The sequence below is a fragment of the Aspergillus fijiensis genome (assembly GCF_003184825.1).
Source record: "Aspergillus fijiensis CBS 313.89 unplaced genomic scaffold BO72scaffold_2, whole genome shotgun sequence".
In the NCBI taxonomy this organism is placed as follows: Eukaryota; Fungi; Ascomycota; class Eurotiomycetes; order Eurotiales; family Aspergillaceae; genus Aspergillus; species Aspergillus fijiensis.
In genome coordinates, this window is record NW_024468978.1 from 75,656 (window position 1) to 89,537 (window position 13,882).

The 13,882-nt window shown below is 53.8% G+C and overlaps 5 protein-coding genes across 5 annotated transcripts; 3 read left to right on the forward strand and 2 right to left on the reverse strand.

Moving 5' to 3' along the window:
• The first annotated feature begins 570 nt into the window (after nt 1–570).
• On the forward strand, nt 571–2,852 carry BO72DRAFT_473991 (beta-glucosidase). Its single transcript, XM_040947232.1, has 2 exons — nt 571–750; nt 999–2,852. The coding sequence occupies exons 1-2, from the start codon at nt 700–702 to the stop codon at nt 2,772–2,774; spliced, it is 1,827 nt and encodes a 608-aa protein (XP_040806272.1). The 5' UTR covers nt 571–699; the 3' UTR covers nt 2,775–2,852.
• A 129-nt stretch (nt 2,853–2,981) lies between these two features.
• On the reverse strand, nt 2,982–4,895 carry BO72DRAFT_482446 (S-adenosyl-L-methionine-dependent methyltransferase). Its single transcript, XM_040947725.1, has 4 exons — nt 4,478–4,895; nt 4,299–4,425; nt 4,110–4,236; nt 2,982–4,046 (listed from the first exon to the last, which is right to left on the reverse strand). Exons 1-4 carry the CDS (start codon nt 4,637–4,639, stop codon nt 3,143–3,145), a joined length of 1,320 nt encoding a protein of 439 aa, XP_040806273.1. The 5' UTR covers nt 4,640–4,895; the 3' UTR covers nt 2,982–3,142.
• A 931-nt stretch (nt 4,896–5,826) lies between these two features.
• Nucleotides 5,827–6,928, reverse strand: BO72DRAFT_464626 (Spg1/Tem1 GTP-binding protein; the record flags this gene model as incomplete). Its single annotated transcript, XM_040946650.1, has 4 exons — nt 5,827–5,925; nt 5,976–6,050; nt 6,101–6,393; nt 6,457–6,928. 4 exons carry the CDS (start codon nt 6,926–6,928, stop codon nt 5,827–5,829), a joined length of 939 nt encoding a protein of 312 aa, XP_040806274.1.
• A 938-nt stretch (nt 6,929–7,866) lies between these two features.
• On the forward strand, nt 7,867–9,718 carry BO72DRAFT_394308 (ribosome biosynthesis protein RRB1). Its single transcript, XM_040941963.1, has 3 exons — nt 7,867–8,195; nt 8,265–9,525; nt 9,581–9,718. The coding sequence occupies exons 1-3, from the start codon at nt 7,997–7,999 to the stop codon at nt 9,603–9,605; spliced, it is 1,485 nt and encodes a 494-aa protein (XP_040806275.1). The 5' UTR covers nt 7,867–7,996; the 3' UTR covers nt 9,606–9,718.
• A 744-nt stretch (nt 9,719–10,462) lies between these two features.
• Nucleotides 10,463–12,925, forward strand: BO72DRAFT_394312 (uncharacterized protein). Its single transcript, XM_040941964.1, has 6 exons — nt 10,463–10,893; nt 10,958–11,397; nt 11,464–12,157; nt 12,232–12,341; nt 12,576–12,675; nt 12,733–12,925. Exons 1-6 carry the CDS (start codon nt 10,662–10,664, stop codon nt 12,891–12,893), a joined length of 1,737 nt encoding a protein of 578 aa, XP_040806276.1. The 5' UTR covers nt 10,463–10,661; the 3' UTR covers nt 12,894–12,925.
• Nucleotides 12,926–13,882: the final 957 nt, after the last annotated feature.

A 13,882-nucleotide genomic window follows, 5' to 3' on the forward strand; every position in this document is an offset into this window, starting at 1 on the left:
CGAGGGAAAGGTGGGTTAGTACGAGTTTATAAAGGTTGATGCAGCCTCCGCTTTCGAGTATAGATGCGCGCAGACGAGTCCTGGTATGCATACCAATCACGCAATGTGGGAGGCACCCCCCTCTGTCAGACTTCTTGAACTTGAAACTCTGAGATGATGGTTTTCACTCTCCTAGTAGATGTGATGCTGTAGGAAGCTGCTTGTCAGGAACTTCGTTGCTTGCTGCTTGATTCATTGTCGAATGTAGGAAGACCTGCCCTTGGGGTGAGGAGAATACATGGACATGGACGAGAGGCACCAAAAGTAAAACATGTGCCAGCGTGGACAGAGACCCTTCAAGCTGGTTCAAACCAGCATTGATATAATGACGTGAGGAGACTTGAAAACCAAGGCCATCTCTGACTGGGGAAGACCTTCGGGTGACAACTGGAATTGTCCGACGGGGTGGGGCCGAAATCGACTTGCCGATTCTAGCAATTAGCAATCAAAGCAATCCACCATGATCAGGGTCTGATGATGGTTCCCCGCAACACCTCCCCACAATCCACATTCAGCTCTCGTCGTTTGCATCACCTCTCCGGATTTCCCGACGGTCCTTGTTTTCGGCTTATCATCGGTAATACCTCGGGATATGGTCTGACATTGCTCGACTCACCGAAGTTGCGGGGAAGTGTGGGGGAAGAAGCTACGTGTGTCGCCATGTCCACAGCTCACAAGGGCGTCTTCACCCCCACACAGCACCATTTCAAGGTTACACTCCATTCTGCAGATCTCAATCTTTTTCTGCTGCGACCCTGACTCTGCTATAGCGGGTGGGCTCGGGAGAGAATGGTGCTCGACCATGACTATAAATACGGGAAAGAACCTACCTAGTCCCACGGTGGAGAGAGTTCCTGCAACTCCGACCTGACGAGACCATCGACCAGGTAGACCTGGTCAATCCGGTTACCATATTGCTCAAAGATACGCTTCTGACCACGGCGTTGGTTGGGAGCCAGTTGGGAGAGGCGTTGGTAGCACACTCCAGCTCGCCACATGCTTCTCCCACCGTGACTGCATCTTTCGAGACTCCAGCCTACCGGTACAGCTCTTTCAGTTATACTCAGCTCACATCGAACCGTTATGCAACACCACTGCCTTCTCCTATCTCCTTTGCTACCCCATTCGCTCCACCTTTCAGTGAAGCATCGAGCCTCCTGCCCACAGGTGTCACCTACACTACCTACAGCCTCGAGCCCACCACAACGGCTGATCCCGGCTCGGAGACTGAGTATGACCAGGAAGCATACAATGAGCTCTGGGCGTCGTTATCCTACTCTTCAGGGCCTCCCTTTACAACGACAGTCTCTCCTACCCCGGTTCCAAGCAGTGAGCTGGTATTTCCACCGGCTCTGACTCCGTACCTGGCGAACCCGGAAAAGAAGCTTCCCGAAAACTTCATCTGGGGCGTTGCAGGCAGTGCATGGCAGATTGAAGGAGGCCTTCAGCTGGGAGGCCGAGGACCAAGTATTCTAGACACCATTGGCGCGCTCCAGTCGAACGACAGTGCTAGCGATGCCAATGTGGCCACCATGAATTATTATCTATACAAACAAGACATTGCGCGACTGGCTGCGCTGGGTGTTCCCTACTACTCGTTTTCCATCTCCTGGAGCCGCATTGTCCCTTTTGGAGTGGCTGGATCGCCTGTGAATACCGAGGGCTTGGCTCATTACGATGACGTGATCAACACCTGTCTAGAGTACGGGGTCACCCCTATCGTGACCCTGGTCCATGCCGACTATCCGCCGTCTGTGGTTGCGGACATGGGCAATTTGACCACGCACTATCTGTACTATGCCAAACAAGTGATAACTCGGTACGCCGATCGGGTACCATACTGGGTCACCTTCAACGAGCCCAACATCTCCGTGGGCAGCGTCGCAAAGTCATACAGCATTCTCAAGGACATACTCCTCGCACACGCTGCCGCTTACCACTGGTACAAGGAGACCCTAGGCGGCACGGCTCAAATCACCCTGAAATTCGCCAACAACCTCGCGCTACCTCTTGACGCGACCAACAGCACCCACACCACCAGCGCCCAGCGCTATCAGGCCTTCATCCTCGGCATCATGGGCAATCCGCTCCTCCTCGGCGAGCAGATCCCGTCCGAGGTGCTCAGCACCCCCAACATCACCATCGACGCGCTGACGGACGAGGAGCTCGCCACGGTGAAGAACACTGTTGACTTCATCTCCATCGACCCGTACACCGCGCAGTTTGCCTCTCCGGCGCCCGAGGGCATCGAGGCCTGCGCCGCCAACTCCAGTAACCCGCTCTGGCCGTCCTGCGCCACGCTCACCAACGTCCAGGCCAACGGCTGGCTCATGGGCGAGGCGTCCAACGACTACGCCTACATCGCGCCGCAGTACGTGCGCCAGCAGCTCGGCTACCTCTGGAGCACCTTCCGGCCGAAGGGTATCCTGATATCGGAGTACGGCTTCAACCCTTTCGCCGACGCCAACCGCTCACTCAACGCGCAACGCTACGATCTCGAGCGCACCCTGTACTACCACTTCTTCCTGCGCGAGGTCGTCACGGCTATCCACGAGGATGGCATCAATGTCGTCGGCGCGCTGGCGTGGAGTGTCCTCGACAACGACGAGTTCGGCAGCTACGCCAACATGTACGGCCTGCAGACGGTCAACCGCACCGACGGACGGTTCGAGCGGCAGTACAAGCGGAGCTTCTTCGACTACGTGGACTTCTTCCACCAGCATATTGCATCTTGATATACCGGACGATGAGTGGCACCAGGCTATCGTGGCCCAAACACAATCGAGCACGATGCCCGGCGGGGTATTTCTTCGGCCAAGGGAGGTGCCTTGCTAGTGGGGCATCAGTCCATTTCCCTGAGGATATAGTAGAAGATAAACCAAGTCAGCAACAGAAAGAAAGATAAGAAAAGAAACACTTAGCAAACATGACATAGTATCACTCTCGCACGAACATTGAGTTTAGTAATGATAGACTCAATGGCTCCCACGCTCTGCCATGCTTTAGTATATCTCTCTCCTGATATCTAAAAAACCAGAAATCATTAAGTCCAAAACACCAAACACCCACATCTCCCTCTCCCAAGACCCATCCCAAGCCCATCTCACGAAGAAGCCCGCCTCACCCTCGCCTCAAACACCACATGCCCCCCCTGCTGCCGTTGCTGTTCGTCCTCCCCATAAACCCCACAGACCTCAAACCCACCCCTCTCCAACAGATCCACCCACTGCGCCCTCGTCCGCTCCAACGCCCCGTAGTTACACAACATAATAAAATCCGTCTGCACGGCCATCAACCCCGCGCGCGTCTCGGGCACCACCCCCTCATTGACGAGCAGCACCGAGTCCTCCGCCATCGCGTCGCGCAGCCGCCCCAGGATCTGTAGCACCTGCCGATCGGGCCAGTCGTGCAGGACCGTGCGCAGGAAGTACGCCCGCGCGCGGCGGGTGGGCTGCTCATCGAAGAAGTTGTGCGGCTGCAGAGTGACGCACCCCGGGAATGTGGCGGATACGGAGGCGGGGATGGAGGCGATGACGGCGGGGAGGTCTTGGAGGATCAAATTTGGTTGGGGATGCGTGGGGGGTTGGGTCTGGGCTTGGGTCTGGAGAGAAGGGTCGGTTGTTGATGCTGGTGGTGGTGGTGGTGGGATGGAGAGATGCTGGCACAAGGCTAGGAGGTCTTTGCCCTGGGAGCCGCCGACGTCGACTAGGGTTGCGCGGTTGGGGTCTTCGTCTGCGGTGGTGGTGGTGGTGGTGGCAGGGAAGAGTTTCGATTCGATCGGATACAGCTCGAACCATTTCTTTGCCGAGCTGCTGCGCCGGAAGTCCAGGGACATGACTGCGTTGAAGGCCTGCTGGAGGTGCGGGTTGGTGCCGAGGTGCTCGAAGAAGGTCTGCGTGGTGCGGTGCGTGTGTTGGAAGGGCCCGTTCGTGGCGTCGTCGGGGCTTTTCCAGCCGGTTTCGGCGAAGTAGGCCGGGAGTTGGGACATTGTTACTAGGGTGTATGTTCTGTTGAACTTGCATTAGAAGGGTGATTTAGGGGTAGGAGGCAGGGAACTTGGGCGGACGTACGCGTGAATCACAATGGCGGAGAGAGGAGATTGTGAGGTGTATGCTGCAGCCAGAGGTGTGGTTCTGTAGGTTGATGGGGCGAGTTCTTCGAAGATGTTGATGGCGGCAAGGAAGCGCATGATGCGGGCTGGTAGGTGGTATTAGTCTGAGGACGAGACTAGGCGATATTCTTGGGAACATTGAACGTACAGACGAGGAGCTCGTCGCCTCCAGTGGCTTCAGCTAGCTGGGCTGTGGTGGCCGTGCCGCCTTGTTGAGCGATGGCATCGAAAAGTCCCAGATCCACAGCCAGTCGTAGTACCATTGCTTGGTGGCTCTGTGATTTGTCAGTCTCGACTCTCATCTCGTGAGATCAACCACAAGCATACCCCAAAGACAGTTCGAATTGTGAAGTCGGTCGGAGTCTCGACTTTGCGTCGTAGTTTCTCAATGCTCTCGAGGAGCTGCTTTCGCGTGGGCTCATCGACGGTCTCCAGTGCTGGATAGTTGGCCAGAGAGTTGACAAGGTGAAGAAGGTCGGAATGGCTCATTGTGCTGGTTTGGTTCAAGTCTGCAACTTTGTGATGTGTGTGTCTTGATTAGGATGGTTGCATTTATCCCGGCATCCTTCGTTGGGATAACAATTTTATAGTTCCTCGTCTTGAACCGATCGACGGAGATAAAGCTTAGGGGGCCGGGTAATTCGGGGATACCGAGACCAAACGTTGAAACAGGGACCGTTCATGCTCGTATAACTCCTGAAGCAAGTGGAGCAGACCCTGGGAGGCTGGGATAGGTATGGAGAGCTATGGTTGTGGAGTCCAGCTAACAAACAAGGCTGAAAATCCCGAGAACTGGGCGCGGAGAATTGCCATGTCCGAAAGCAAGGCCGAGGCCGAACCCGGGTCCGAAACTCACGTTGCGATAAGACAAGCGCTACTGTACAGCCACTCATTGTAGCTTGATTATCGTACTCCACAACAAGCTAGTATCTTGCCATTCTTCGATCCTGCTATACATTGTACACTGAGGAACAGCTTAGTCTAAGTCTTTGATGACTATCATAGTACAATAGATGATTCTATGAGATGAATGTGATTTCCGTGTAAGCTAGACCTGTGCGCTGTGCATATCCGACAATTTTGATTCAACCCACGATCGACATATGAAGATTGTAGTAGGCCAGTCGATGGTCCCTAGGACAGAGTCTGCAGGGTGCCTACGTCGGTAGTATCTACTCTTTTCAAACTGACATAGGTCAAATTATATTATCAACAAAAGAAAAGGATCTCCTCAAGGAGCTGCAAACGACACGAACAGAAGAACATATCAGACCAATGCTGGGGCCGAGCACTCCTGCTCTATTGTGCAATGACCCAGACGGGAAAATAGTATTGACAGACACAGCCCGCAAATGAGCGCTTGAAAACAATGAGATAATGAACAGGTGAACAGGGGAATTTAACACACTGTGAAAGTGGTAAGTCAAGCGATGAAATGAAGGAAAATCCAGGCGCACCCCAATGCTTATGAAGGACAAAATGGAAATAAGAGAGGGTGATTGAGAAAAATAGGTTTGAAAAAGAACACCAACACGGACCAGTCTACCTCTGATCCTCGAGGATCCGGCAGAAGGAGCTAACGCATCCTAGCACCCAAAGGAGGGGAAACTTCGTTCATCAACATCACGTCGTCCTAGGCACGTAATCGTTCATCCCACTTCGTTTTGTCATGTCTCTCAAACATTTTTGTACAACAACAGAGGCTCGCCAATGTTTTCGATTTCAGGGATGGTACACTTCAGGTCAAAAGCTTTGGCGAGAACGATCTTGAAAATCTGCAGTCTGGGTTAGATGAGTACGAACATATGGAAGATTTGTGATTGACCTTCTGGACATTGATGCTATGACTGGTGCTACTGAAAATCAGGCTGGCTTTCATTGCCTTGGCGAAGCGCTTGGCCTGTGCGCCGTTAGCAAACGTTTCAAGACTAGGGACCCGCAGTAGCTCACCTGAATGGAAATTTCTTCCTGGTCCTCCCGGGGAAAGTTGACAAAGTGATCATACTTAGTGCCAATCAAAAAGGGAATGGCAGTCTTGTTGAATCCACGGCCTTGGCGATACCACTCCTTGATCGAGTTCAGGGTGCTCTTGCGCGTGAGGTCAAACATGAAAAGAATAGCCACTGCGTCATTACAGACGAGCGGAAGCATGTTGACAAACTCGCGCTGGCCACCAAGATCCCAGATCGAGAATGTGATCTCCGTATTCCGGATCGAGATGGTCTTCTCCATGAAGTTGACACCTTGTCATCCGACATCAGCACGGCTCGCAAATTGGGGGTGAACACGATTTCATCCCCACATACCGAGAGTCTGAATGTAATCCTCATCCCAGCTGCCTTCCACATATTTCACCATGAGACTCGTCTTTCCGATCTGAGCATCCCCCACCATCCCCACCTTGATCACCACGCTGTTCTTCGCTTGCGACGATGTTTGCTTGTGGCTGACATCCTGTGACGGTTGTGATACGAGACGGTCTGGATGGTTGGAGTGGCCGGAGCTAGGCCTTGAGGAGGAAGGCAATTGCGAGGGATAGTTCGATCGAGGGGCTTCGCCGTCTTGAGAGTGGTAATCTCGGGCGGGGGACTGGAAGTCGTGGGAAGAGTAGTGGGCGCGGGAGTCGCTGCTGTAACCATTTGCGATCATGGTCTCGTCCGCCCCGGCGACCATTCCATGCTGAGTGGGTGTAGGGAGATCCATGCTCTGCGCCTGCTCCTGTTCGAGCTGGTCGGCGGGCTCGGAGGCACCAGCCATGTTAAGTTGTGACGTATCCATAACGGGGAGATGTGTGGATGGAGGTCTGGAGGGTGTTCCTGGATGGCGTGGTTTGGTTAGCGCTGGACGTAAACACGGTCGAGGTCCGGACGGAGACGGTGGAGCGGGGATGCTAAGACCAACCAAATTTGTGGGTGTAAGATCAGAGCGATGTTTGGTCGGAACGCATGTAGTGAAATTCGGTCGCAAAGAATAGGACTGCCGGATTGTCAGACAAATTTGTCAGCGCCATGTTGGCGAGTCAACAATGAGTAGCAAGGGCTGGAAAGTTCTTCAAGGAGGGTCCCTGGAGAAACGGGGGGGAGGGGGGGGAGGGGGGAGGGGTAGTTATTGTTGATAGAGTGATCAATGAGTATGCACCTTTTGTTGCAGGAGGAGCCCAGGTAATGTGACAGGTGCACTAGCAGCCAAGGCACGCAGCCATGGGACGACGGAGCTTCAAGGAAGGAAACGGTCCAAAAGCAGGGGCCAGACTTTGAGGAGCAACGGAGCAACAAACCAGAGAGATGAAAAGAAGAAAATTAGATAAACGCCTTGGATAGAAAAGTAAACAGAGAGAGGGGGGGGTGGTTAACGGTTAACGGGGAGGAATGAGCTGAGCAGAGCTGAGTTGAGCTGAGTTGAGCTAAGAGAAATAATTGGTAGCCCCTTGAGGGGGGGAGTGGGTGGGTGGGAGTGGAAGAAGTGGGTGTGGAAGCAAGCGGCAAGAAGGGAAATCGAGGCCTCAGGGCAGCTCTCGATGGAGGTTGGTCGCTCTCAGTTTCTCAGTGTCTGCCTTCACCTTCAACTTCAACCACAGCCGCCCGCCCAGCAGAAAAGCGGGCAGCCATTCTCCGATCGCCACTAGTCCGCGATAGGTAAAGTGTGCTTGTCCCGTGAGTTTCGCCGCGGCGCAACAGAAACAGAAAAAAAAAATCATGGAAAAAATGTTCTCCGAACCCTAATCAGTCAATTTTCCACCCCCCTCCAGGCTCCTCTTCCCTCTTCCTATCGTCCCGCTGCACGACTGGCTCGTCGACAGCTGTTTCTTTCCTTCGAGGACATCTCCTACACATCAACCTATACACAATGTCGAAGAGATCTGCCGACGCCTCCGACGAGCAGTCCGCCGCGCTCAAGGCCGGCGAGCGCCCGATCACCGAGAACCCCCCCGATGAGATGGGAGAGTTCGAGGACGAGTACGAGGACGAGTTCGAAAGTGAAGATGAGGTTCTCGAGGCCGGTGTGGATGGTCGTCCGGATGCAGAGCGTGAGGAAGAGGAAAGAGGTACGCTACAATATCCTACTGAACCACTTGGAGCGCCCAGAAAGTCCTAACAACACTCGCTCCCCGCAGAAGCCATGGATGTCGACAAGCAGACTTTCATTCCCGGAAGAACGAAGCTCGCCCCCGGAGAGGTCCTGTCGCCCGACCCGACCACGTACGACATGCTTCACACCCTCAGCACACCATGGCCCTGTCTTTCCTTCGATATCGTCCGCGACAACCTGGGCGACAACCGCAAGACCTACCCCGCGACCGTCTACGCCGTTGCGGGTACACAAGCCGAGGGCAAGCGCGCCAAGGAGAACGAGCTGATGGTTCTTAAGCTGAGCGGATTGAGCAAGATGGAGAAAGATAATGAGACGGACTCCGAGAGCGACTCGGATTCCGACGACGACATGGGCGAAGCCATCCTTGAGCACAAGAGCATCCCTCTCGGATCAACGACCAACCGTATCCGCGCTCACCAGACTCCCAACCAGTCGGGCGACTACTCCAAGCCCCCTCAGACTATCACCGCCACTATGCTCGAGAATTCGCAAGTCGTCATCCACGATGTCACCCCTCATCTCACCAGCTTCGATGTTCCCGGTACCATGCTCCCTCCCTCGGCATCCAAGCCCCTCTCTACCTTGCGCATGCACAAGTCGGAAGGTTACGCCCTTGACTGGTCTCCGTTGCAGCCCCTTGGCAAGCTGTTGACTGGTGACAACGACGGCTTAATCTACGTGACGACTCGTACAGAGGGAGGCGGCTGGGTGACCGACACCCGTCCCTTCACCGGTCACAGATCTTCCATCGAAGAACTCCAGTGGTCCCCGAACGAGAAGAACGTCTTCGCCTCCGCCAGCAGTGACGGAACCGTCAAGGTTTGGGATGTTCGGTCCAAGTCGCGTAAGCCCGCCGTTGATGTGCAGGTTTCGAACACCGATGTGAACGTCATGAGCTGGTCAAACCAGACTTTCCACCTGCTCGCAACCGGCGCTGATGACGGTCAGTGGGCCGTCTGGGATCTGAGACATTGGAAGCCCAGCGCTTCCTCCGCCCCGACTAAGGCTTCTCCGGTCGCGTCGTTCGACTTCCACCGCGAGCCTGTCACGAGTATTGAGTGGCACCCCACCGACGACAGTGTTGTCGCGGTCGGTTCTGCTGATAACACCGTTACGTTGTGGGATTTGGCCGTTGAGTTGGATGAAGAGGAGAACCGGGATGCTGCGATGCAAGAGGTCCCCCCGCAGTTGTTGTTCGTTCACTACATGGACTCAGTCAAGGAGGTACACTGGCAGGCCCAGATGCCTGGCACCATCATGGCTACCGGTGGCGGTGGCTTTGGGTAAGTCATGCTTTCGGATGTTCTTTTGAGGGTTGGATGCTAATAACCTGTGCAGTGTCTTCAAGACGATCAGCGTTTAAACGAGGAATACAAAAGTGTGAATTCGACGATAGCATACAGGTAGTTGGGGTTGCGTTTATACCACTTTTATGACTTTAGTATCTGATGAATTAGAATCAATGATGGTCTTTTTGGTACAATCTCTGGTAGAGACTATCCATGGCAACCATATTGTAGCCCAGTGGTCATGTGACACCCATGAGCGCAGTCTGATGCATGTTGCTGCATATCGAGCCAGAAACAGTATATTGAAGGCCGATCTTCCACGTGCAGCTACGCATATCGCCTTTTGCCAGTTGCGCTTCGCGCGGCTTCTGCAACTACTATGTATTGCAATGCTCGGAACACCCGGTGATTTGTAACCACTGCATATTGACACCTGTTTTCCAACTTAGAGAAAACGCAGTGCAGCAGATCAAAATACTTACAGCAAGGGAGGGGCAGGCCTGCATGTCTTCAGACTTTACAACCAAGAGATAAGCTATGACCACCACGAGCTAGATCCACCCTAGGATATTCTCTCATCAAGATCACTCGTGACTCGGGAGACAGATTGGCTTTCCCAGGGTATGATCTTGCGAGTCAGTGTGAAGAAGGGGTGAAGGGGTCATCGAGACGAGCTCTGGCGCGTACCAACCTCACGCTACGCTGATCCGTCAATGTCACTGGATCAGGTGGGAGATACGAGGTGAGGAGCAAGGCTTGGCTCGCGTCAAGATGTGGAAACGCATTCTCCTGAACTGGCTAGCTGTGAGAGGCCGGGGAAATGCGGGGGAGTGTGACTAAGCAAGCCCCAAGCACAGGCCATCATCGGTCTCTCCGCATTTCGAAAAGATCAATAACCGACGGCCCATTCCTCTCGCAAGCACATCTGTTCTTCTTCACCATTTTTCTCTTTGTTTCCCTAAGATCATCTTATCAGCAGCCACTTGATTTCCTCTCCCTGGTGATTCCCGTTGCCGCTTGTATCCAGTTGCCTGGATGAACCCGACGAACACGCCGATGTCCCTCTTTGCCTACTATACCTTCCCCGCAGCGATCAACGCTCAAGGGCCTCTGCCCCGCAATTGCTTGCCATGAGAATTGGAAGGGGATGTGAACGTTGTCGTCTGCGTCATATAAGATGTACTACCCGCGCAGGGGCGTCTTCGTGTAACGCCTGCACTCGCCTGGGGCGAGCTTGTCGCTTAGATCCTCCTTTTCGTTTCAAATCTGTCCGTCATGTTTACCAGAAGAGCAATGGCACGGCATCCAAGTTTGAGCTGGTCTGGGACTCCCAGCAGACGTGGGTGAAGGTCCCTCACTCGTGTATGTGCCTGCCCTTCTGCTTAGTTGCACATCCGTATTTCTCGCAGTACTGATTTTGCTTCAGTGACCTTCGTGCACGAATCATCTGACGACTCTGACGATGACAATACAAGCGACACTTCACCGGTCCGTCAAGGGGATGGCCTTGTCCCCTCAAATGAGACGCCGCAGGACATCCCACAGTCTTATACTGTATTCTCTCATCTACCCTTCCCAGAGATTATGTATTCTCAGGATGAGAGCCCACGAGAACATCATCATGTCGATAATCCAGCACAAACCCCCACGACGCCCCCAGTCACTGAAGTTCAACAGTTTCCCGGCAAATCCTCAAGCCTGTCACCCCAGGCCATTCCCATGCTCTCTCCGATAGCATCCGCAAGTACTTGGACGAGCGCAGCATCGCCGCTGAGTGCGGTCAGCTCCAGACAAGGCAGCTCGTCGTCACTGTCACCTCGCGAAGCCCACCTTCTCCGTCTCTTTATCCAGAAGCTTGCGCCATGGGTATGCTCAACCAAGTTTTCTTTCCCTCCATCATCTTCACTTTGCATGGAAGCTAACGTTTTTCAGGCCGACATCTGCGACCTCCGTTCTCACTTCGGGACCGAGGTCCCTCGCCGCGCTCTCCGATATCCGATGGTTCTCAAAGCTGTCCTCGCCCTTGCAGCTCGACATGACGCCATTGTAAAAGGGGCCAGTGATTGGGAAGCATCAGAATACCACGGCCAATGCCTCGAACTCCTGATCGCAGCTCTCGCCCTTCCAGAAGAGACCTACGATGACAATCTCCTCTTCACGGTTGTGATCCTACGGATGTATGAAGAGCTCGAGCTTGCGACCGACGAGAAGTGCCACTGGGTCGGATCCAATCGACTTCTCAACCGGATGTCTAATTCTGCGTCCTCGGGCGGGCTCGCTGAAGCCGTGAGCTGGCAGTTCCTTCGCCAGGCCATTTATGCCTGCGTCGTGCAGCACCAACCGATGCAACTCAACTTGGCAAACTATGAGCGTTCCGTTGTTTTCCGGCGGCGCGATGACGCTTCCTATGCGAATGTCATTATCTTCTACTGCGCCAAGATCTTGCGGTTGTGGTCAGGCTCGCACTGCAGTCCTGTTGACGAGACGGAGTGGCAGCATCTGGTCGACAGCGTGGAGCAATGGTACCACGCGCGACCGGTCAGCTGGCAGCCACTCCAGTACAAGGATGCGAATCCGAACGAGAATCGCCCGTTTCCTGAGATGTGGATGATCTCGCCGCAGGCGGGTAAGTTTGCCAACGACCTGCCATTGTCCTCTATGTCCGAGAAGCCTGGCTGACCTTTGATTCCAAACTGCTAGCTGTGGGACTGCAATATTATCATACGGCGTGCATCTTTCTAAGTGCTTCCGACCGACACTGGAGTGTAGTCAGTGACTACGAGCTTGCACGACTCAAGCGCGTAGAGGAGGTTCGTGATTCTTTTCGTCTTTTCTCTCATCATCCTTCTTCGCTCTCCCTCATCGTTCTCTCTCGTCGTTCCTTCCGTCGTTCCTTTCGTCGTTCCTTTCGTCGTTCCTTTCGTCGTTCCTTTCGTCGTTCCTTTCGTCGTTCCTTTCGTCGTTCCTTTCGTCGTTCCTTTCGTCGTTCCCCTGCATCTTTCCTTACACGTCTGCCTCGTAATTTAACTAACCTCCACAAACAGAGAACAATCTCCTCCCACCTCGTCAAGGTCGTCGGCCTCTCGATGTCCAACGAAACCGTGGAGAACGCATACTTCATGGCCTGCCATCTTCTTCATCGCTGTACGCTTCTTTCCCGCCCTCTTCTTCTACCTTTCTTACTAACTCCCCACCTCACAGACGGATATTGTCTCCGCCACGCAGCCGAACAACAAGGCTCCCTGGAATTTCTGCGCCGCATGGAGAAGAACGTAGGCTGGCGCACGGGCTGGGTGATCCGCGAGCTCGAAACCCAGTGGAAAGAACTCCAAACATTAGATACTACCTGGGGAGACGGATAGACGGTCGGTCGGACGGTCGGTCGGTCGGTCGGTCGGTCGGTGGCCGTTTTGCAATGCCTTTGTTTTTCTTTGGGTGTATATCTATTGACAAATTTTAGATTCACAATCTCATGACGTTATGACCAGTTCCTCCTCGCTTGCCAGCGGTGTCTGGAGATCACGAAAAGAAGCCAGCCCATGGTAGAACGGTAGAGCGGGCACGAATCCTCCACGCTTTGGCTGAATTGCGAACCCAAGGATTATCTTACTCCTCTTCTCCGCAGCCACGATGGAAAAATTCCACCGCTCGCCGAGCCGTTCCACTCTCTGCGACCGGAAAGACTCCTCGTCCATAGTCATCCTTGCATACGCGTCTGCCTTCAACAACATTGTGGTATCATGTTCCTCTACGCTTCAAGGAATCTTTATCTTTCTCTTTCGGTCGGTCGGTCGGTCGATTGTTCGTTTGCTCGTCCGTCCGTCCGTCCGTTCGTTCGTTCGTTCTCAACTGCCGACTCCTCGTGAGGAGTAAATTGTAAGCTTCGTCTCGTAGACCGAGCGTATGCTCTGCATCTAAGAAAAGAAACTTAGCCTGAGCTCGTGCCAAAGTTGTTCTTGAGTGGAGTCACAACGTACCTTTCGATTTCGATCGCGGACTGCCCGCCCACGAGGCAGTAGTCAGACTTGTTCTACATACTCAGAAGGATGAAAATTGCAAGGATCCAAGCGAATAGAAGTTCTCGATTCAAAGTCTAAGCATCATGTAGCATACACATCTTCGGACCACAAAGAAAAGGAGAAACGCTATCAGAACATTGAACGCTTGCAACCACCAGCGCCCGCGAACTCCATCAAGAACGCGAGACCAGTAACATCACCAAACAGAAAGCCAGACAAGGAAAGGTGAGCAGAGCGGCCCCCATCAGAGCAGTAGCAGAGCCCGAGCCTACAATCCCAACCTCAAGGCAAGTAACCAGCCGATACCGGTCTCCCCGCCGAGGAAGGAATCA